At 36.1% G+C, this 19429-nt stretch overlaps 6 protein-coding genes across 8 annotated transcripts in view; 5 read left to right on the top strand and 1 right to left on the bottom strand.

The window, feature by feature from the left end:
* LOC18010808 (proton pump-interactor 4) overlaps positions 1 to 1702 on the top strand; it is a 2457-nt gene extending 755 nt beyond the window's left edge. The window contains exons 2-4 of the mRNA XM_006392765.2: positions 12 to 289; positions 385 to 483; positions 584 to 1702. Coding sequence (XP_006392827.2) covers positions 12 to 289; positions 385 to 483; positions 584 to 1270 — 1064 coding nt within the window. The 3' untranslated portion in view covers positions 1271 to 1702. The remainder of the gene's footprint in view (positions 1 to 11; positions 290 to 384; positions 484 to 583) is intronic.
* A 79-nt stretch (positions 1703 to 1781) lies between these two features.
* LOC18010807 (putative RNA-binding protein YlmH) lies at positions 1782 to 4070 on the top strand. Of its 2 annotated transcripts, none has more exons than XM_024150421.1 (10): positions 1782 to 2040; positions 2306 to 2415; positions 2518 to 2649; positions 2738 to 2811; positions 2889 to 2994; positions 3096 to 3164; positions 3261 to 3325; positions 3417 to 3515; positions 3620 to 3716; positions 3803 to 4046. In XM_024150421.1, the coding sequence occupies exons 1-10, from the start codon at positions 1896 to 1898 to the stop codon at positions 3863 to 3865; spliced, it is 960 nt and encodes a 319-aa protein (XP_024006189.1). In that variant the 5' UTR covers positions 1782 to 1895; the 3' UTR covers positions 3866 to 4046. The 2 variants fall into 2 exon arrangements, with proteins under 2 accessions (XP_024006189.1, XP_006392826.1); XM_006392764.2 differs by having other exon boundaries at positions 1786 to 2040; positions 3617 to 3716; positions 3803 to 4070.
* A 218-nt stretch (positions 4071 to 4288) lies between these two features.
* LOC18010766 (protein GRIM REAPER) lies at positions 4289 to 4866 on the bottom strand. The gene has a single exon (XM_006392763.2). It carries the CDS (start codon positions 4790 to 4792, stop codon positions 4289 to 4291), a length of 504 nt encoding a protein of 167 aa, XP_006392825.1. The 5' UTR covers positions 4793 to 4866.
* Positions 4867 to 8560: 3694 nt separating this feature from the next.
* On the top strand, positions 8561 to 11966 carry LOC18010923 (dynamin-related protein 5A). Its single transcript, XM_006392762.2, has 8 exons — positions 8561 to 8950; positions 9139 to 9330; positions 9413 to 9619; positions 9727 to 10155; positions 10294 to 10521; positions 10614 to 10809; positions 10891 to 11551; positions 11657 to 11966. The coding sequence occupies exons 1-8, from the start codon at positions 8597 to 8599 to the stop codon at positions 11841 to 11843; spliced, it is 2454 nt and encodes an 817-aa protein (XP_006392824.1). The 5' UTR covers positions 8561 to 8596; the 3' UTR covers positions 11844 to 11966.
* A 2988-nt stretch (positions 11967 to 14954) lies between these two features.
* On the top strand, positions 14955 to 16228 carry LOC18010922 (squamosa promoter-binding-like protein 4). Of its 2 annotated transcripts, none has more exons than XR_002897368.1 (3): positions 14955 to 15390; positions 15488 to 15803; positions 16017 to 16070. XR_002897368.1 is itself a non-coding variant. In XM_024150402.1 (3 exons), the coding sequence occupies exons 1-3, from the start codon at positions 15059 to 15061 to the stop codon at positions 16095 to 16097; spliced, it is 579 nt and encodes a 192-aa protein (XP_024006170.1). In that variant the 5' UTR covers positions 14955 to 15058; the 3' UTR covers positions 16098 to 16228. The 2 variants fall into 2 exon arrangements, 1 of the variants encoding a protein (XP_024006170.1); XM_024150402.1 differs by having other exon boundaries at positions 15488 to 15653; positions 16017 to 16228.
* Positions 16229 to 17840: 1612 nt separating this feature from the next.
* Positions 17841 to 18704, top strand: LOC18010904 (probable membrane-associated kinase regulator 1). Its single transcript, XM_006392760.1, has one exon. The coding sequence runs from the start codon at positions 17841 to 17843 to the stop codon at positions 18702 to 18704; it is 864 nt and encodes a 287-aa protein (XP_006392822.1).
* Positions 18705 to 19429: the final 725 nt, after the last annotated feature.

Raw genomic sequence — 19429 nt, 5'->3', positions numbered from 1 at the left:
GATTTTTGTGTAGGCTGAGAGATTGTCTCTGGTTGCTTCGATGGAGAATTCGATCTCATCACTTAATGTGTATAATGCAATGTTTCCTAATCAGTCCATGGACATTGAAATAAACGAAGTAAAAAAGGAACAAGAAGAGGTTACAGGGAATAATTACAGCTTGAGTGAAAGATTAAGTGAGATTAATATGGAGATGGAGTTGTTAGATGCTCAAATGGCTTGTGTACTTGATCAAAGAGACAAAGCTTTCGAAAGGATTAAGTTGTTGAGGATACATCGAGACAAAGGGGTGGGTTTTGTGCCTTATGTATCAAGTCTTTTTTCTTTTTCTCTCTATCAATTTGGATCTCAAAGATCCCTAATCTGGTGTGTTTTGTTTTGTAGAATGCCGCCTTTTTTCAGAGTCGTGTTGTCATGAACAAAGCCATTGAATTAGCTGCTTCAGGAAATGTTAGAGATCTTGAAGAGCTAGCTAATTCTGAGGTTGGTTTTGTCAGTCTATTGGGTGTGTGTTTGTGTGTGTGTGTCTGAGATCTTGAGCATTTGTTCTTATTTTTCCTTTGTGTTCTAATCCTTTTGATAGGTTGATAAATTTATGTCTCGTTGGAACAATGACAAGGCTTTTAGGGATGATTACAAGAAAAGAATCTTGCCTTCATCTGATGAGCGGATTAGGGACCCGGAAGGCGATGTAGATACTGGGAATGGAAATGAAACAGCGAGGGAAAAGGCAATAGAACTCAAGAGGTTTAGTACTGAGGAGGAGAGTGATGATGCTATGGTGTATGAGAAGCTTGGGAAAGAGGAAGAAGAGATTGATGAAGAAACGTTGAAGGAGTTGAAACGGAAAGAGCAGTTAGAGAAAGCTAGGCTAGCGATGGAAAGGAAGAGGAAGCTACATGAGAAAGCTGCTGCTAAAGCTGCCATTAGAGTTAAGAAGGAAGCTGAGAAGAAACTTAAGGAGCTTGAGAAGAAGGCAAAGAAGAAGAAGGCTGCTTCTAACTCTTCTTGTCCATCAGATCTAGAGAGGACACCAGAGACAGTCACTGAGGCATCAGAGCCGGAAAAGACCGGGAAGGAGAAATCACTAAATGGGAGATCAGTGAAACAGAGAAGTTTTAGGTACAGACATCACAAAAAAGGAAATGAGTCTGTCCCCAAAGCCATCTTAAAACGTAGAAAAGCTTACAGGTTATGGGTTTGGACTATTTCTTCCGCTGTGCTTGCACTCCCGCTCGCTCTCCTCATTGTGTTCATTTACGTTCGATGAGAGGAAGAAGTGTTAAAGTAATGAGCAAAAAGAGGTTAAAGTTAGCCTAGAAGCAAATGGGATTGGCAATAACGTCGTGTTTGGTGTCATAAATTTCAGAATACTTGAGACATTTGCTTCCATAGAGAGATATGTTTGTCATCCCAAAGCTGATGCGGTCAAAGATCATGACCCTCTCACTCTGCAAAAGCCCTTGCACGGGGGATAGGGTTAAGAAGTTTGACCGGATCAACTTCTGGGACCTTGAACATCTCTCTATGGATGCAAATGCTTGACCAGCTTGAAATTTATGATTCCAAACACAGACCCTTTATAGTTTATATGTTTTGATCTGTTTGTCCACTTTAGGAACCAAGAAGCACTCTCTTAGTGTTGCGTAGCTTCAGATTGTGTACATGGAAATTGGAAGGAGACCTCATGAATCTTTTACATCAACAAAACTTGTGAATTGACACCATTTTATTACAACCAAAGTCTCTTGTCTTAAAATGTGGCTGAAAAAACATAGACAAACAAAAAATTTGATCTTTTGTAATAGAGTATAAACTCATTAGATGTCGAGAAAACCTTCTAATGGACTTAGAGGCTTCTCCTTAACCGAGGTTTCAGTCAGAGACACAAAGCTATGGCTGTCACCAGTTTGGCTCCTCCATGGGTTGTCCTGAGACAAGCTTTCCGAACAGTCGCAGCTTCTACTTATCTTCACACAACTCACAAAACCCTAATCACAAATCGCACTATTCCTCTTTCGTCTCCTCTCCGGCATTCAGGTTCATTTCCAACAATTTGTTTCGCTTCGTCTGAAATTTGAGTTGATTTTTGGATTTACCATCAATTTGATTCTTCTGGTGACATTTTGCAACTACTCTTTGGGAATTTAGAGGTTTAGGGCATGCTCCGAGCTGAACTTTCTTAATCTTTGAGAGCGATGATTATAACCAAACTAACCGTATGAGCTTGAAGTTTCTAGTTAATTAGATTCATACAAAAATTGTTTCTTTGATGTAACCCACAAAAGAAAAATAAAAATTGCAGCTTTGAGAAGATGTCACGTTGTAGAAGCCATAAAAGGAGATGTAGATTTTCTCCTCAAAGGAGTTGGAGACCAAGCTGTTGCTAAAGAAGTTAAGCAAATCCTTGAGATGGTATTTGCCGCTTTATCTCTACCTTTAATTCTCTGTGTTTTCTCCATTCCTAACGAAGGAGGAGAATCTTCAACCTGATTCTCTCAATGGGGTTATTTATAGGCGAGACGTGCAGCATCAAGAAGAGAAGTTCTTCACACTGATTTTCTCACACCACCGATTGTTAAGGAATCAGTTTCAGTATTGGCAAAAGTTGCTGATGTTACAATAGTTGCCCAGGGAGGTTACCCTGAGGTCTGTTTTCATCCTTTTAAAAGATAAAATATCCTCTGAAAATGTAAACTTTAAGCTGAATTTGTTGTGTAAAATATCTTCTTCTTAGGCTGAAAGGTGTAGGATCTCGGTTGGACATCCTGATGTCTTAACCAATGATCCAGATATAGTTGCAGCTTTGAGGTACAAATCCATGGATTCTTGAAGTTGTGTTCTTTGTCTGAGCCTGAGTATGTTACTGATTGGTTTTCAATTTCTAGTATCACAGGGAACTTCGGCTTTCAACCTTGTTCACATGGTGACTTCCTTGGTGCGATTCTTGGCACTGGAGTTTCCAGGGATAAACTTGGGGATATCTTAGTTCAGGTATCATTTGATGTATAACAACACTCTTCAGCTCCATTTATAACAAAATCTTTTCTTCTAATACTGTTTCTTTTGGCTATATTTCCGCCATGGTCCTGAAGGAAGAAAAAGGAGCTCAGGTCTTGATAGTTCCTGAACTAGTCGACTTTATTGTTTCAGCTCTCGACAAGGTTAAAATTGTTCTGGTTAACTTGTATATAACGCATTAACCAACATGTTAAATGCTACTGCAGTACTCTGACCTCACTATGATGTGAATTTAATAGGTTGGGAATGTCTCTGTAACGTGTACTAAGATACCTTTGCTTGCTCTTGAATACGAACCTCCTAGGTATGAACACTAATTCCTCCACAGGAACACTTAGCTTCCTCTTGCTCTGTTAAAATTTTCTGCATTTAGCTTTGATTGTTTTGTTTGTTAGGACTAATTCCTTCAAAACCGTGGAAGCCTCGTTGAGGATTGATGCAGTAGCTAGTGCTGGTTTCAAGATTTCCCGGTCAAAACTAGTTGATTTGATTAGGTAACTTAGCTAGCATTCCTCTTTTCTTTTCGATCTTTCATTGCATTCTCGTATTTGCTTTTAAAGAAAAACATTCGTTGTGCTTTCTTCTTTGTTCGCAGTAGTGGGGATGTTCGGGTTAACTGGGCAACCGTTACCAAGAACGGAACCACGGTAAAGACCGGTGATGTTGTCTCTGTTAGTGGGAAAGGGAGACTCAAGGTGAGTTTGTTTTGGAAGTGAGGTTTTAGGTTAGTGATAATTACAAAGATACTGTTTTCAGGTTTGGTTGTGTCTCTTAATCACAGATTGGAGAGATCAATGAAACGAAGAAAGGAAAATTTTCTGTTCAAATCATCAGATTCTTATAGAAAGAAGCTCTCAGGGATCTTCCATTTTTCATTTCTCTTTTTCTTCTTAGGGCCCTTCTTCTTCTTATACATACTTTTTTTGTTTATTTGTTCTTGTTTAATTTCTTCGTTTGCTGTCATTCTGTAGAATCATGGCAAGATGCAATAAACTAATCTTGATTTTTTCCTGTTTTAAAAAATTATAATGAAATTTTGTTTGTTTTGTAACATGTATAACATTTTATTTATTTATGGAATAATTATGTTTGTGTTTACAGTATACTCACCCACAAAAATCATTACATGCGTATGCATGAAGATTTTGTATACGTGAAATCCTTACGTATGCTATAACGGTTTCTTCAACAAACAAACCAAAAATAAATATAAAATAACCACTCAAAAATACGATATATAACCCCCTCACTTTTCACTGTTTTGTACTTAAGCATACCCACAATATCCATACTCACATTTAACCCCGGACTTACACTTCCTCGTGCATTTCCCACAATGGTTAGGGTTAAAACCAACGTAAGTGCAAACGCCACCGCAACAACGCTGTCCAAAACCGCATTTGTGACCGCATCGACCGCAATTATTCATGTCTCCAAGAATATTCCTACAATGCTTCTTGCAGCAATGCAAGAGACTCGTCCCGTTGTTTGCTTTTACGCCATTGCAAATGTTGTAACTCGCGACGTGACATCTCATTCCTTTCTTGATCTTCTTGTAGTGGGAAACTAGCAGTCTAGTTCTGGATGAAACTGTCACATTTGAGAGTATCGAGGGATTTTCGTCAAGAATGTAAAATTCCGGGTCTTCTTCGTCAATGACTTCATCAGCTAAAACCGAATTAGGATTAGATGTTGCTGTTATTAGAAAGTATAGGATTAAGGAGAGAAGTGAGGTGGCTTTAATGAAAGTATTAGGGATCTTAATGACCATTTTTTTTTTTAAGTAAAAACTAGCCAAAGAGGGTTTGGCTTTGGAGCAGAGAAGAAGCAAGGAAAGGAAGAGTGGGGCTTAAGGGAAGATCTGTGTTCTTGCGAATGAAGGGTATTTTAAGGCAGCTAAACATTTCTGCAATTGTAATTTAAATTTATTTAAAAGAAATTGACTTTGTAGGCAATTGTTTAAATAAATTGATTATTCCTCAAATCTAGGCTATATCAAGTGATTCTTCTCTAGATTAAGTCATACAATTTTGGATCTCACTGGTGGAATTAGTTTTTCAATGGCATAGTAAAAACAAGTTTTTCGTAGTTGCTTAAAAAAACAACGATGGTTAACGATAGAGTAAAACTAAAAGTTTCATAATAGTTTTCTAAGGAAAAAAAAAATCTGTTTACTGGTAGTCTGGTATTTTAACGATTTTAACAGTATGTATAATAAATGTGGCTGTAAAATATTTACGTAACAACAATAAACTAGAAAATAGCATGCCGCTCTAAAATATTGATACATCTGCTTTTACCATTTATCAGAGTCTTAGTTTTTATATAACCACGAGATTTATGGGTAATATCTAAAATTATTTCCATCCGGAGATTTATGGAAGAACTATATATTCTAAGCTAACCATAACTGAAATGGTAATGAACATTTTCCGATTGTTGACTTCGATTTGTGATGGAGCGGAAGCTTCTATAGATATAAATAGATCTGTTGATTTTGAGAATACCCGAAAACTAGGGTTTGTGAATACTATTCATAGTGGTTTATCAAAACCTCTTTAGGAAAACTCTTTTAATTAATCAAATCAAAAACTGAATACAATAGAAGGCCTAAACAATCTATTTATAATAAATCCCAAAATCCTAGAATATTATAGAAACCCTAAAAGATAATTATTAAAATATTAAAATACAAATAAATAATAATTATTTAAATATACAAATAAATAATAAAGAATATTTGGAAATATTCCAAATATCTCGTCGCTGCATCAGGTCTCGCCAGCCAAGAAAGATTCGTCCTCGAATCTTCAACCGGTTCTTCCACATCGATTTTGTGTCTTCTTGTTGAGGATGTTTTGTTTTTGCACAAACCGAATTTTGCACGGTTTTTGCACAAACCGGATCTGCACCAACTTGTAATTTTTCGCAGATCTGCAACCGCCCGGATTTTGCACGATCCGACTTTTGCACGACTTCTGCATAAACCTCGAACTCTGCACAGATCTGATCTTGCTCGGTTTTCACATGAATGTGATGTCGCCCAATTTTTCCACGAACGGATTTTGCACCTGTCAGATTCTTGAAATCACCTTCTTGGAAGACGAAGTCTACAACCATGACATATTCATCATATATGTCGAAGATGGGATCAACATAAATCTCTCTATAGATCTCATGGTTTTTTTCTCTTTCAACAAAAAGACTTTCGTCCTGGATAGGATAGATGCTTTGACTTACCATAACAACCAGAATCGATCTTTGATACCAAATGATGGAGCGGAAGTTTCTATAGATATAAATAGATCCGTTGATTCTAAGAATACCCGAAAACTAGGGTTTGTGAATACTCTTCACAGTGATTTATCAAAACCTCTTTAGGAAAATTCTTTTAATTAATCAAATCAAAAACTGAATTTAAACAACCTATTTATAATAAATCCCAAAATCCTAAAATATTATAGAAACCCTAAAAAATAATTATTAAAATATTAAAATACAAATAAATAATAACTATCTAAATATATAAATAAATAATAAAGATATTTAAATATCTCGCTGCATCAATTTGTTCAACGAATATAGTCGTAGACTATTTGTTCGAATTCGAACATCTATCATTTACTGTACCGCTATAATTTTACTTGTCAACTATTTTCCATTTATTTTACTGAAAAGAATAATTCTAGTAGAGGGACGACGACTAATTCTTCAAAGTAAATATAGTCGTCGACTAATCAATTCATTGCATTTTTTAATAAATTTAAAATATAACATCATTTTAGACTGATAAAACAATTATGAAAATTCTAGAAAGAAATTGAATCGAAAGAAAGCGAATTGTTGCCATATCTCTAACTCTTTTATTACTGCGCCACCACCATTTTAAAACTTGTAATCTTAAATTTTTACTTTCTGCCACTTTAGCGATTCGTTTCCTTTTATCACTTTGCGGATTGATACTTTTCAGAAATCAAAAACATAAACCGTCAAGAGACAAAATAACCAATCAAATTCTTTTGTGTTTCCAGTACATACACACGATCTATCATCTATGTATAACTCTCCTTACGGTGAGAGTTTTTTTTTTGTCATTCAATAAATGCCATATTGATCAAAAGGTTACCTTTGTTCTGTTGTGCATTATAATAATACCTTTTATTGTATATTATACGTAAATATGAAATCTGTTTGATCTCGAGTGTAAATAAGATTCGTGACTCCGTGTAAGAACACAAATATAAAAAAGGAGCCAACCTAATAATTAAGATTAAAAATCATGAGAGGAAGAAAACAACACACATGTTGATTGAAAAAAACAGCACAAGTGCTCTTTGAAATCATTAAAGTGCAATGTGCATGTACATGAGTTGTGTCTCTTAGACCAAAGTTTAAATTATTCAAACGTCGCACGTGTGGTGACGGTGGAACAACACAACTAGCTAGATCCTTCTTTTTAGCCACTAAAGCCGGTAAGAGTCACATACCGGATACGCTTACTGCGCAACGGAACCTGGCGACCGTAACGTGCGATCTTTACACGTGTCATGAACGAATTATCGTCACCGTCTAAGTTGATTACTTTACTCGGAGTCGGACCATTATGGTCTGGTCCATAACCTTGGGCCGTTGACCATTAACCCTATTGTGTTCACTCGTTGACCAAAACAAAAGTACGTAGGAGGAATCAAATAATAATTCGCATACATACAGCTTAAACTGAAATATGTAAATGATCATGTATTGTTCATTAATTATATATTCTGGTCATTGCCTCCTAAGTCCTATCTCTATGCCGTTACATGACATGCAAAGGCTATATAAGCTATGAAGTATGAAACCCATTTTGTTATTGATTAACACACAAAGAAAATTATTAAAAACGCTACAAACTATATGTGAAATAATATTTGTACACTAATCTTTTTGGTTTAGTAATCGAAGATTTGAGTTATTAGTCGAAGCCAGAGAAGGAATCTCACAGAAAAAGAAAAAAAAGAATTTCATAGATGCGCGACTCCACGTTTGATGACTTTAAGTATTACAATCAAAAATCAGGTAGCTAAAATTATTCAAACTCAAAAAAATTTGGATAAAAATTAAAAAGCAACTTCGAGACTAATATTTTAGGTATTTTCAAGAGTTTTGGGAAAATATAGATAGTTATTACATTTTTCTCAAACAAATTATTAGAATAACCTCTTTCATTATTATTATTTTTTTTTTCATACGGTATGAAAAAATTATAATTCCCAGACGAATAATTATTTAAATGGAACAAAAATAGAACGTAACATTCGGGACATGATACATCTATGTTTTTCTTTGAAAACCAAATTTGGTTTGAATTTAATCACTTTTAGGCACAGTTCAAAGTTCAACTTAGGGCCCATTAGTTCAAATTTGAAGTTAGGGCCCATTAGTTCAAATTGAGACCCCATAGGGTTTCAACGTAGGCCTAATAGAGTTCAAGTTAGACCCATCAGTTCAAATTTCAAATTTCGAAATTTCTCCTACGCTCCGTGTAGTATCTCTCCACTCTGCGATTTTTACCGTTGCTTCTCTTCCTTCGTCAATGGCGAATTCAAACACATACCTAACCACGCCAACTAAAACCCCATCTTCCAGGAGAAACCAACAGAGCCAATCGAAGATGCAATCTCACTCCCAGGATCCGGTCAATTCGGAGTCTAGGTCACGATTTGAGGCCTACAATCGTCTCCAGGCAGCAGCCGTTGCTTTCGGAGAGAAACTTCCGATACCAGAGATTGTAGCCATTGGTGGTCAATCAGACGGAAAAAGCTCACTCCTCGAAGCACTTCTAGGGTTCCGATTCAATGTCCGCGAAGTAGAAATGGGCACGCGCCGCCCACTGATTCTCCAGATGGTTCATGATCTATCAGCATTAGAACCACGGTGTCGATTCCAGGTAAAACCCAGACAGATCTGTACCATTCGATTGCAAGTTATTTCTGCTTTTTGTTTCAGAGATCTAGTTTTTTTTTTCTTTAATTCGGTGTTCTTAGACTGTAGAATGTAGTGGAAAATTCTCGAGGAACTCTTGGTAATTGGTGATTTGGTAATTTGATTACTAATTTTAGTAAGTCTGATTGGTAGGATGAAGATTCTGAAGAATATGGAAGCACGATCGTTTCGGCTACAGCAGTAGCAGATGTAATTAGGTCTAGAACGGAGGCGCTTTTGAGGAAGACGAAAACCGCAGTCTCGCCAAAGCCAATTGTGATGAGAGCTGAATATGCTCATTGTCCAAATCTGACTATCATCGATACTCCTGGGTTTGTTCTTAAGGTAGCTCTCTCTTCCTTTTGTTTTTTTGTATATATGTATCTAAGTTTTTCAATTGGATAGTTTCTAATCCTTATGTGAGCAGGCCAAGAAAGGAGAGCCTGAAACCACGCCTGATGAAATTCTATCGATGGTCAAGTCACTGGCGAGTCCTCCACATCGCATTCTCTTGTTCCTTCAGCAGAGTAGTGTAGAATGGTGTTCATCTTTGTGGTTGGATGCAGTTCGTGAGATTGATTCAAGCTTTCGGAGAACAATCGTTGTTGTCTCCAAGTTTGATAATCGCCTTAAGGTACTAGACTTTCAGAAACATTCAGCTATGGAACATAAGTTGATGAGTCTCACACTGTTTGAGCTATAAGCATTCCCTGTTCTAATTTGATTATCCAACACTTGCAGGAATTTAGTGATCGTGGTGAAGTTGATCGTTATCTGAGTGCTAGTGGATACCTTGGGGAGAACACTCGTCCTTATTTCGTAGCATTGCCAAAAGACAGGAGCTCTGTATCAAACGATGAATTTCGCCGACAAATATCTCAGGTGGACACGGAAGTTATAAGGCATTTACGGGAAGGAGTTAAGGGAGGATTTGATGAAGAAAAATTCAGGTCCTATATTGGTTTTGGGTCTTTAAGAGATTTCTTAGAGTCTGAGCTTCAGAAGAGATACAAGGATGCTGCTCCAGCAACACTAGCTTTGCTTGAACAGCGTTGCTCTGAGGTAACCGACGATATGCTGAGAATGGATATGAAAATTCAAGCTACTTCTGATGTTGCTCACCTCAGAAAAGCAGCTATGCTATACACTGCTTCTATTAGCAATCATGTGGTAAGTAATTTGTAAATATCAGCTTCTGTTGCACCGTTTTCAAGGCTTACAGTGGATCATACTTCAAAACTACAACAACCTTCTAATTCTTTGGAAATAAGCTGAAAAATGACATTTTTTTTGGTTTTATTTCTCAAGGGAGCTTTGATTGATGGAGCTGCTAATCCAGCACCTGAGCAATGGGGGAAAACAACTGAAGAAGAACGTGGCGAGAGTGGCATTGGAAGCTGGCCAGGCGTAAGTGTGGATATTAAGCCGCCCAATGCTGTTCTTAAACTCTATGGAGGAGCGGCTTTTGAAAGAGTAATTCATGAATTCCGTTGTGCAGCCTACTCAATCGAGTGCCCTCCAGTGTCAAGAGAGAAGGTATACTTCACTTTATTCTCAGTAAACCCTAAACAACTTAGATATACTTCTCCGAGAAATATAAAGTTGAACAGGTAGTATAAATTGTTCAGGTAGCAAACATTCTGCTTGCTCATGCTGGGCGTGGAGGTGGTAGAGGAGTAACAGAAGCTTCTGCAGAAATTGCTCGAACCGCTGCACGGTCATGGCTCGCTCCCCTTCTTGATACAGCCTGCGACAGGCTTGCCTTTGTATTAGGAAGTCTCTTTGAAATTGCTTTGGAAAGAAACCTAAACCAAAACTCAGAGTGTAAGAATCTTTCTAATAATCCTTGTATCTTTTTAAATTATCCTAGTTCCCCTGCATCTTATTAACACATGGTCTTTGCAGATGAGAAGAAAACTGAAAATATGGATGGGTACGTTGGTTTCCATGCTGCTCTACGGAATTGTTACAGTCGCTTTGTGAAGAATCTTGCGAAACAGTGTAAGCAGTTAGTAAGACACCATCTTGATTCAGTGACCAGCCCATATTCCATGGCGTGCTATGAGAATGACTACCACCAAGGAGGAGCGTTTGGCTCGTATTACAAACCGAACCAAGCCTCAGGCGGTGGTTCGTTTTGCTTCGAGCTATCTGATACCGGGCGTGATGATGAGCCAATGAAAGATCAAGAAAATATTCCTCCTGAGAAGAGTAATGGCCAAGAGACAACACCAGGAAAAGGAGGAGAAAGCCACATAACAGTCCCTGAGACTCCATCACCGGACCAGCCATGCGAGATAGTGTATGGTTTGGTAAAGAAAGAAATTGGGAATGGTCCTGATGGTGGTGGAGCCAGAAAAAGAATGGCGAGAATGGTGGGAAACAGGAACATGGAGCCACTTAGGATTCAGAATGGTGGTGCGCTTATGTTTGGTAACGGATCGAAGTCGAGCTCTGCTTACTCTGAGATATGTTCATCAGCTGCGCAACATTTTGCTAGAATACGCGAAGTTCTTGTGGAAAGAAGCGTAACATCGACTTTAAACTCTGGGTTTCTAACACCTTGGTAAGTCTTTTTTTGATGAATGTTATAGTTTCCTTGTAGAAGAAGAAATCATTTTGATTTGAATTTCCGTTTTGTTTGTTTGTTTGTTTGTTTGTTTTTGCTCAGCCGAGACAGACTAGTGGTTGCACTTGGATTGGATCTGTTTGCAGTAAATGATGATAAGTTTATGGACATGTTTGTTGCACCTGGAGCCATTGATGTGCTGCAACACGAACGCCAACAGCTTCAGAAACGCCAGAAGATTCTTCAATCTTGCTTGACAGAGTTCAAAACCGTGGCTCGTTCTCTATAACCAAAATGAATGATCATTGTCTCTATGATGTTCTCTTCTCTGTAACAGGTGATTTATATGTTGTTTTATGCCTAATTTCAAGAATCAGTAGAGCTTTAATGATTTGCTTTTTCCTTTTTTTTTTCAATCCTCTTCTTGAGACGGGACAAAAAGGTCTTTCTTATTTGAAGTACTGTCCATTATAATGATGACTAATGAAAAATGTAACTAACAATTAAAAATGGGTTAGCTAGGGAACATCTTTAATTAACGAAAATTGGAAGATTCTGTAATAAAATTAGGGTTTTGCCTGCAATATATAATCGTCTATGAGATATCTGACTGTATGTAGTAAACAAACACACAGGAACCAACTAGCAATAAACAAGAATCAAATGCAAGAATTAAATGCAAAATCAAGCTTTGGAGTTTTTTTGTTGTTGTTTCAGTTTACCCTTTTTTGTCAAAAGTGTAGAAATAATTATGACGTAAGAAATGAGAAAGAAAATGGATATGGCTTTGTGAGAAACAGCTTAGCTGGATCGCATAGTTGAAACAGAGAATCTATGGAGAAGATTTGAAGAAAGATTGGTTCCGTTGAAATTCCCATAAACGAAGAGACAAATCTTGTTCCTCATGGGATCGAAAGAAAGGAAGAAAAAGTAAATAACATATAGCTTTTTGCACTCAACACGAATCGATTCAAGTTGGTACTAATTTACAAAACTTTGTTTTCACAAGCATACAGATAAAGATGCTCTAATATTGTTGAAGATTAATTAGTTACATATTATACTACTAAACCCTAAAAAATAAGATTACTTCGGTAACTCATTTTAAGAAGTTAGATCACTTAGATAATAAAATATACATATATATTTTTGTTTGGTAAATCCAGACAAATTTTGATACGTGTCATGATAATTTTCGATATAATTCGGTCACTGATATCGACAAGTAATATTTTGGATTCTTAAAACCAAAGGCATCTTTCGTTATTGGAATGTGGCTACGGTCCTACGGATAGTTACGTCCGTTTTGTTTGCTAATGTAAAAAAGAGCGACGCGGAGGAACGAAGGAAGTAATGCAGAATATGAATAAAAGGATCGAACAATTTAAAAGTTTTAATGCGAACAAACTAGTATCAACCAATGGACTCTTATGACTCAGATATACCGAGATAAGAATTAATCTGTCATATATTCTTCTCTTCGTGGTTATTATGTATGTTGTAGACAATCTTTTTATTTCCGGGGTCACAATTTAGAATTTTTTTATTTTGGGTTAGAGCCTAAAACTTAAACGCCAACTTTTTACTTGAGAAGATTTCAAGTGATTAATCACTTTTCTCTACCGAAGACTCAAATAAAGCTTTATGAAAATCATTTTTATCCGTTGGTTATATAAGTTACTTATGACACATCTAGCGGAGATGTGACACATGGACAATCAGAGTCCACTTGTAAACCAAAATTTCGCCAAACCAAAAACGAACCAAACAGCTGTCTATGTCTCTAAACCGAACCAATCCAACCGAATCCAAAAACCAAATTGAGATATTTTTTATTTCAATAAAAATGACCAATGAATATTTTTTTGTTGTTGTATTTACTCTTTAGGTCTAGTTCTGATTTAAAAATCAAACAAAATCAATTTTAATTCTAACCCAACAATCTTCCCAGACCAAACCAAACCGGAAACTGATTACCTGACTCGTAGTCGTAGGGACAAGTTTATTCAGTTCTGTAAAACAAAAAAAGAAACAAAAAAAAATAAACAAATGCAACTTTTGCAAAGCCAAAAGTACGTTGTGTCAGAGAGAGTGTGTAAAAATGTTGCATGTGAAACCTTTGCGTTCTGTATCTTTCACTACCCACTAAATTCTAGTATTCCAGTTTTAGTAAAAATAGGGAAAAAAATAATGACAATAAATGTAAAAATTGAAGGAAAATCACACAGTTTTAGGTAAACCACTAAGTAAAAGAGCTATCTTGCTGCTGCCACTTCTTTAGCTGTTTAACTCAAAGAGTCAAAGTTACTTTCATTTGATTCAGTGACTCCAGTCAGAGACTTAGAGTTATGAACTTATGATGCAATTTGTCAGTTGTGGCTTCTCCACACAACACACTGGAAAAAAAAAACAAGAGAGACTCAATAAATTGTGAGAGACATTATTACTTCTTCTTTTTTGTTTGGTCATCGAGAGACATTATTACTTTTTTGGTGAATACAGCTAAAAGAATTACCTTAAAACTCAAACCAAATCTGTCAGAAAATTGGTTCCAAATGATGTCTGTTTACGTCACTTAAATTAAAGTAATCTCATTGGTCTATTTCTCCATCTTTCAATCTGTAATTCTAATTCCCCACTTCTACAAAGAATATTTATATAACCAATGGTGATAAATGCTAGCACAAGAAAGAAATCAAAAGGGTTTGATCGTATATAAGCATCTACTCTTATTCGTTTCGTTTGTTCTGGTCCAGACACATAATATCCATGCTTAGAACATCAAATACCCCAAATCTAGAACACGATCGATCTTAAAACAAACTAGGGATCAAAATCCTACGTTTATAGAGTAAATGAGTCTGCAAAAGAAGACTTAAGGTTGCAAGCAAAGGAATTCAGAGTCGCATCAATCTATTAGAAGGACTTTTGTTTTGTTCCTAAAGAACAAAAGTATTGTCATATGAGTTAAGCCCATGTGTATACTATGGACCTTATGTACTATTACATACAGTGGCAGGCCAATTAAGACTTCCTCTATAAGGAAATCAATAATATCTTCAAGAAAAACAAAATCTTAATTTGTACAAAAATTCAGATTGGAATTTCAAACATTATACTGAAAAAAGTGATCTTTAGTTGTCATACTTCTATCAAATATCTCTTCAATCTAAAACAAGACAAACAAATGGTAATGTTCAGAACATCTTAAAGTTTTTATTGCCAATCTAAATCTATTTTTCTTTCTTTTCCACTTTTTTAAAAAAAAATTTCTGAGCTAGCACATCAACGTAAATCATGCACTTATTCCACCAGAGAAGCATACAAGAACACAGTGGTCCATATCCCGACTTTTCTTCACCATTTAAACACTTCAAAAGGCTTCAATTCCTTCAACAATATCACCAAGTCCCATTCCTCAACATTGCTAAACCTACCAGAGGCTCCTTCCTCCAAGAATCATATGCTCAAGACTACAACTTAAAAGCTTTCCCTCTCTCAAAAATGGAAGGCAGAAGAACACAAGGACAAGGCTACTTGAAAAACAAGGCTAGTGTGTCTTACCTTGTGGAAGAAGAAATGGAGAATGACATGGATGAAAATGAGGAAGGTGGAAGGGAGGAAGAGAAGAGAAAAGGAGTGATGGATAGAGTTAGAGGGTCTAGTGGCATCAGCGATCGTGGCACATCGCGTTTGTGCCAGGTGGATAGATGCACCGCTGATTTGAAAGAGGCGAAGCAGTATCACCGGAGGCACAAAGTGTGTGAAGTTCATGCAAAGGCATCATCTGTCTTTCTCGCAGGAATAAGCCAACGCTTTTGTCAACAATGCAGCAGGTACGGTACAAACGTTACCCTTGAACGCACTTTTGCATAGTTTATATTAGCATTTAGCAAGGTGCACTTGTTGGAGTTTTTGAATGGTTTGAAACAGGTTTCATGAGCTCCTAGAGTTTGATGAAGCCAAAAGAAGTTGCCGGAGGCGCTTGGCTGGACACAATGAGAGGCGAAGGAAGAGCTCAGGTGAGAGTTTTGGAGAAGGGTCGGGTGGTCGAAGAGGAATCACGGGTCAGATGATCCAGAATCAAGAAAGATCAAGGGTAGAGATCATGACTACACTTCCTATGTCAAACTCTTCATTCAAGCGACCACAGATTAGATAGAGAAGCTGTCTGCTCTCTCTCTTCTGTCATCTAAAAATCCTCCTTTAAATCTATAAACAATGTAAAAAAAATATCAGCTGAGTCACGGTAATGACAACTGGTATAGAGAAAAATAATAACTACCAGTCTCTACTCTCTATGTATTCCTCAAAATGCTAAGACTTTCGCTTAACCCTGAGTTATTCATCAAAATGTCTAGAGTGTTTTGGAAGATATGGCTAATGATGTGTGTTACTCTTTTAGAGCCCCTTGTTACTCATTGTGTACGTAATGCTAATTGGTAAAAGGTTTTTAATACAGATTCGAGTAAGGAGTGTGACTTATCCAAGAGCACAGGAGACTAACCGAAAGCCACCACCACCACGGTCACGAATGATTTAGCTCTCTGAGAGATACTTTTGATGCTGCTGCAGATTTAGCATTCATTTATGCCCTTATAATCGAGATAAAAACTACAAGATTTGAATAAGCAGCGACCATTATCAGTAATTCGTTATATTTATGATAGAAGGAATTTCTTCCGAAGTCCAACCACTTTCTATATATATATGATTACTAGAAGATTAGCTCACTCTCCTTGAGCGTTAGAGAAAGAAAGACAGACGAAAATATCGTAAATGGGCCGATAAGAGCCCAAAACTATGGTGATCAAAATGATTCAAAAACTTGTTTTTTTCTCTCAGTTAGTCAATATAGTGCTTGATGGAGTCGTTACTTGAAGAGTACGCAAACGTTCTCTTCTCCCAGTTATCGAATCATAATAATACGTCTGATGTTTATTAAACGTTAAGCAAAATCGAAGAGTCCAAAGTAAAAGATATTTACTCAAGCATGGATTTCTTAATGATAATTTGTGGTCCCTATGGAATGGGCCAACGATGTGTCCTTAATAAAGACCCGAATGGGAGACAACAAGCCACATTGTGAGATCTTTGTCTACAATTTTTCTTGAGTATATTTTTTCTTTTTGTTCCTTAATTCATTTGCTTCCTTGCATCAAATTAGTTATTGGCTGGAACAAACATTGCCACTTTGAATACAAAATATATAACTCATGTATGCACTCAATCCGATCTATAGTTAAACTATTAATTTTACTAGGTTAAAAACAAAACAAAATACACCAACTAACCAAATTTGGTTAAATAAATGCATTATTGACAACTAACCGATTATAACATGGATGACACATCACCAAAGTTTGTATATGAATCGAACATATATGTACTCTTGAGGTATGGATTAATCAAAAGTTCTTAGTTTTGTAATTTATGGTAAAATATTAAACACTGGTTCTAGTACTCTAGCTATGGTAAATAGCATGGGTTTCAGAATCTTTTAATTTTGTATATTGATTATGAATCTATCATCATGCTAGTTGTTAGTCAATTACTGAAATTTGCAATCCGTTTTACTTAATTGCATAAATTTATATAGTATGTAATGTAATTTTTCATGTAAATACATATTTGGCAAAAATTCATATTCTAACTATTTCATTAACTAATGGAGTATGTCTGAATCTATATCCACATAGGTCTAAATCTTAATATATGCCCTATAGATTCCATTTGCATATGATACCAGTTAGATTATTAATAAAAAAAAATTATCTTCTTCTTTTGGTTGTCTTTTAAATATATATTTTTTTTTATAAATTTGGATAAAGCTACTGTTGCTTTCTGCTGAAAACTTTAGAGTATTTTTCGTTTACTCCCTCTTATGAGAACCTTCAAAGTTCAAGGAGTAAGTGCCTCTGGCCTTTACTTTTCTGAAAGAAAAAAAAAATCATCAAACAACAAATTTAAACAATAAGTTAACAATATATAAGAAACTATGATAGCATAGATAATACCTCGTGATTAAAATTCTGAAATAGAGCAACATGTGGGATCGTTTAGGGATCCAAAAAACTTTTAGAGACAAAATCATGACACAAACACCATAACCATTACTTCACTTGGATCTCTCATTCTTCTATTGCCCCCACAAGTAGTCAAACACTGAGCTGGCCAAGTCTTTTGACTGCCGTACCCATTTCACCACGTGTCCCACTTCAAACTCCGATCCCTATAATATAAAGGGAACACAACTAACTGTAAAACACCTTCACACAAAAGTACCATGGAGGATGACCGGAAAAAAACCCTAAACTCCGGTGATACCATGCCGGAGACGCCGTCATCAATTATCTCAGACTTCGAATTTGGATCATTGACTCCTTTTTCCCCAACACACTCGGAAAATTCTCCCGCCGATCACCTTTTCCTCAACGGCCGTCTATTACCACACACATTTCCGACCACACGTTCGGTATCTCGTACGACCAGCGAAAACACTTTCCGGAGCAACAGTACGAGCAGCCGGAGTAGTGATAGCAGCAGCCCGACATCTTACACTCCAAGAACAAGCACTTGTAGTGTCCTCAAGATCAAGAAACCGAGTACCGATCAGGAGAAGACTAATTTAACTTGTTTTGGTCCTCGGTCCAAAGAGATTATGGGTCTTAGGTCAGGAATATGCCGTAGTAGCAAAGCATATCATCACAAGCCATCGTCAATATTGGATTTAAAGAAGAAACCACTGACTAACAATGGTAAAACGGTAAACACTACAAGGGCGGCGAATAAGATTTTGTATTTTCCGACGCAATGCAAAAGGAAGAAAGCCACGGAGATCGTGACGGCGCAGCTTTACGGGTCGTATTCTAGGCGGTGGCAGCATATAACTCCGGTGTTTAAAAGAGAATGGTCGGTGAAAAGTAACGGAGCAGCTGGGATTAAGGTCAGTGGACGGAAGAAGAAGACGGCGAGGAGGAGGAAGAAGAAGAAGGCAGAGGAGAGTAAGGGAAGTAAGTTAATGAAGTGGTGGAAGATGATTTTAAAAGCGGTGGTGTTGGCTTGCAGAGAGTGTCATGCAATGGAGCCTCAGAGAGTTGTGAATGATGATGCTGCTGATGTGAAAAAGAAGATAATTAAATGTCGATAAACAGTTTTTTTATGTAAATTTTTTACCATTTTTTTATTAGTAATCTCTTGTTTTTTTTTCTTCTTAATAAAAGTGTATTTGTGAGAAAGAAAATATATACACTAATATTCCTAAACCTAAGTACAATTTGAACTTACAATTTGAAAATAAAAAGATGTTTTATAACACAACAAAAAAAAGCTCGAGTTCCTTTAACCTTTAGAGTGACTAGATTTTGTATCCGCGCTACGCGTGGGTATTTTGTTGATAAAAATAATATGCAATTAATTATATTTATTAATATATAAATTTTATATATTAGTATTTTAATAATATATTAAAATATTATAATGTTGATCTAATAATTTTTATGTACATTGTGATATTTTAACGGTTTTGTTTTGAATCTATATACATGATATCATATTTCAAAAATATATTATTTAGTCAAACACTTAATATACCAAAACCAACTAAAATTTTTACAACTTAATCAAATGTTACTTTTTAAACATAGTATTAACATGATAATAAAATATTATACATTCACTTATTTAAATCAAAAAAATAATTTTTTCCATCATTTTTACTTATAAGTTAATCTTTTTTCATTAGTTTGTTTAACAAATAGAAATTTTTATTTTGATAAATTAATTTAAAAAACAAACTAATAATTAAAATATTTGCTTTGAGATTAATAACAACTTTAAATTTGAAACTAAAACAATAGTTGAATATGAAATGAA

Source organism: Eutrema salsugineum, unplaced genomic scaffold (genome assembly GCF_000478725.1).
Source record: "Eutrema salsugineum unplaced genomic scaffold, Eutsalg1_0 scaffold_7, whole genome shotgun sequence".
NCBI classification, from domain to species: Eukaryota; Viridiplantae; Streptophyta; class Magnoliopsida; order Brassicales; family Brassicaceae; genus Eutrema; species Eutrema salsugineum.
Note: the sequence above shows the minus strand (reverse complement) of the source record. Positions and strands in the feature narration are given on the sequence as shown.

Excerpts from the sequence above, each read along its gene's own strand:
- LOC18010807 (XM_006392764.2), top strand. The coding sequence starts at position 1,896 with ATGGCTGTCACCAGTTTGGCTCCTCCATGGGTTGTCCTGAGACAAGCT. Across the intron at positions 2,650-2,737 it reads CCCAGGGAGGTTACCCTGAG|GCTGAAAGGTGTAGGATCTC; the intron begins GTCTGTTTTCAT and ends TCTTCTTCTTAG. Across the intron at positions 2,812-2,888 it reads GATATAGTTGCAGCTTTGAG|TATCACAGGGAACTTCGGCT; the intron begins GTACAAATCCAT and ends TTCAATTTCTAG.
- LOC18010766 (XM_006392763.2), bottom strand. The coding sequence starts at position 4,792 with ATGGTCATTAAGATCCCTAATACTTTCATTAAAGCCACCTCACTTCTC.
- LOC18010923 (XM_006392762.2), top strand. The coding sequence starts at position 8,597 with ATGGCGAATTCAAACACATACCTAACCACGCCAACTAAAACCCCATCT. Across the intron at positions 9,331-9,412 it reads CTCCTGGGTTTGTTCTTAAG|GCCAAGAAAGGAGAGCCTGA; the intron begins GTAGCTCTCTCT and ends TTATGTGAGCAG. Across the intron at positions 9,620-9,726 it reads AGTTTGATAATCGCCTTAAG|GAATTTAGTGATCGTGGTGA; the intron begins GTACTAGACTTT and ends CAACACTTGCAG.
- LOC18010922 (XM_024150402.1), top strand. The coding sequence starts at position 15,059 with ATGGAAGGCAGAAGAACACAAGGACAAGGCTACTTGAAAAACAAGGCT. Across the intron at positions 15,391-15,487 it reads TTTTGTCAACAATGCAGCAG|GTTTCATGAGCTCCTAGAGT; the intron begins GTACGGTACAAA and ends GGTTTGAAACAG. Across the intron at positions 15,654-16,016 it reads AGAATCAAGAAAGATCAAGG|ATTCGAGTAAGGAGTGTGAC; the intron begins GTAGAGATCATG and ends TTTTTAATACAG.
- LOC18010904 (XM_006392760.1), top strand. The coding sequence starts at position 17,841 with ATGGAGGATGACCGGAAAAAAACCCTAAACTCCGGTGATACCATGCCG.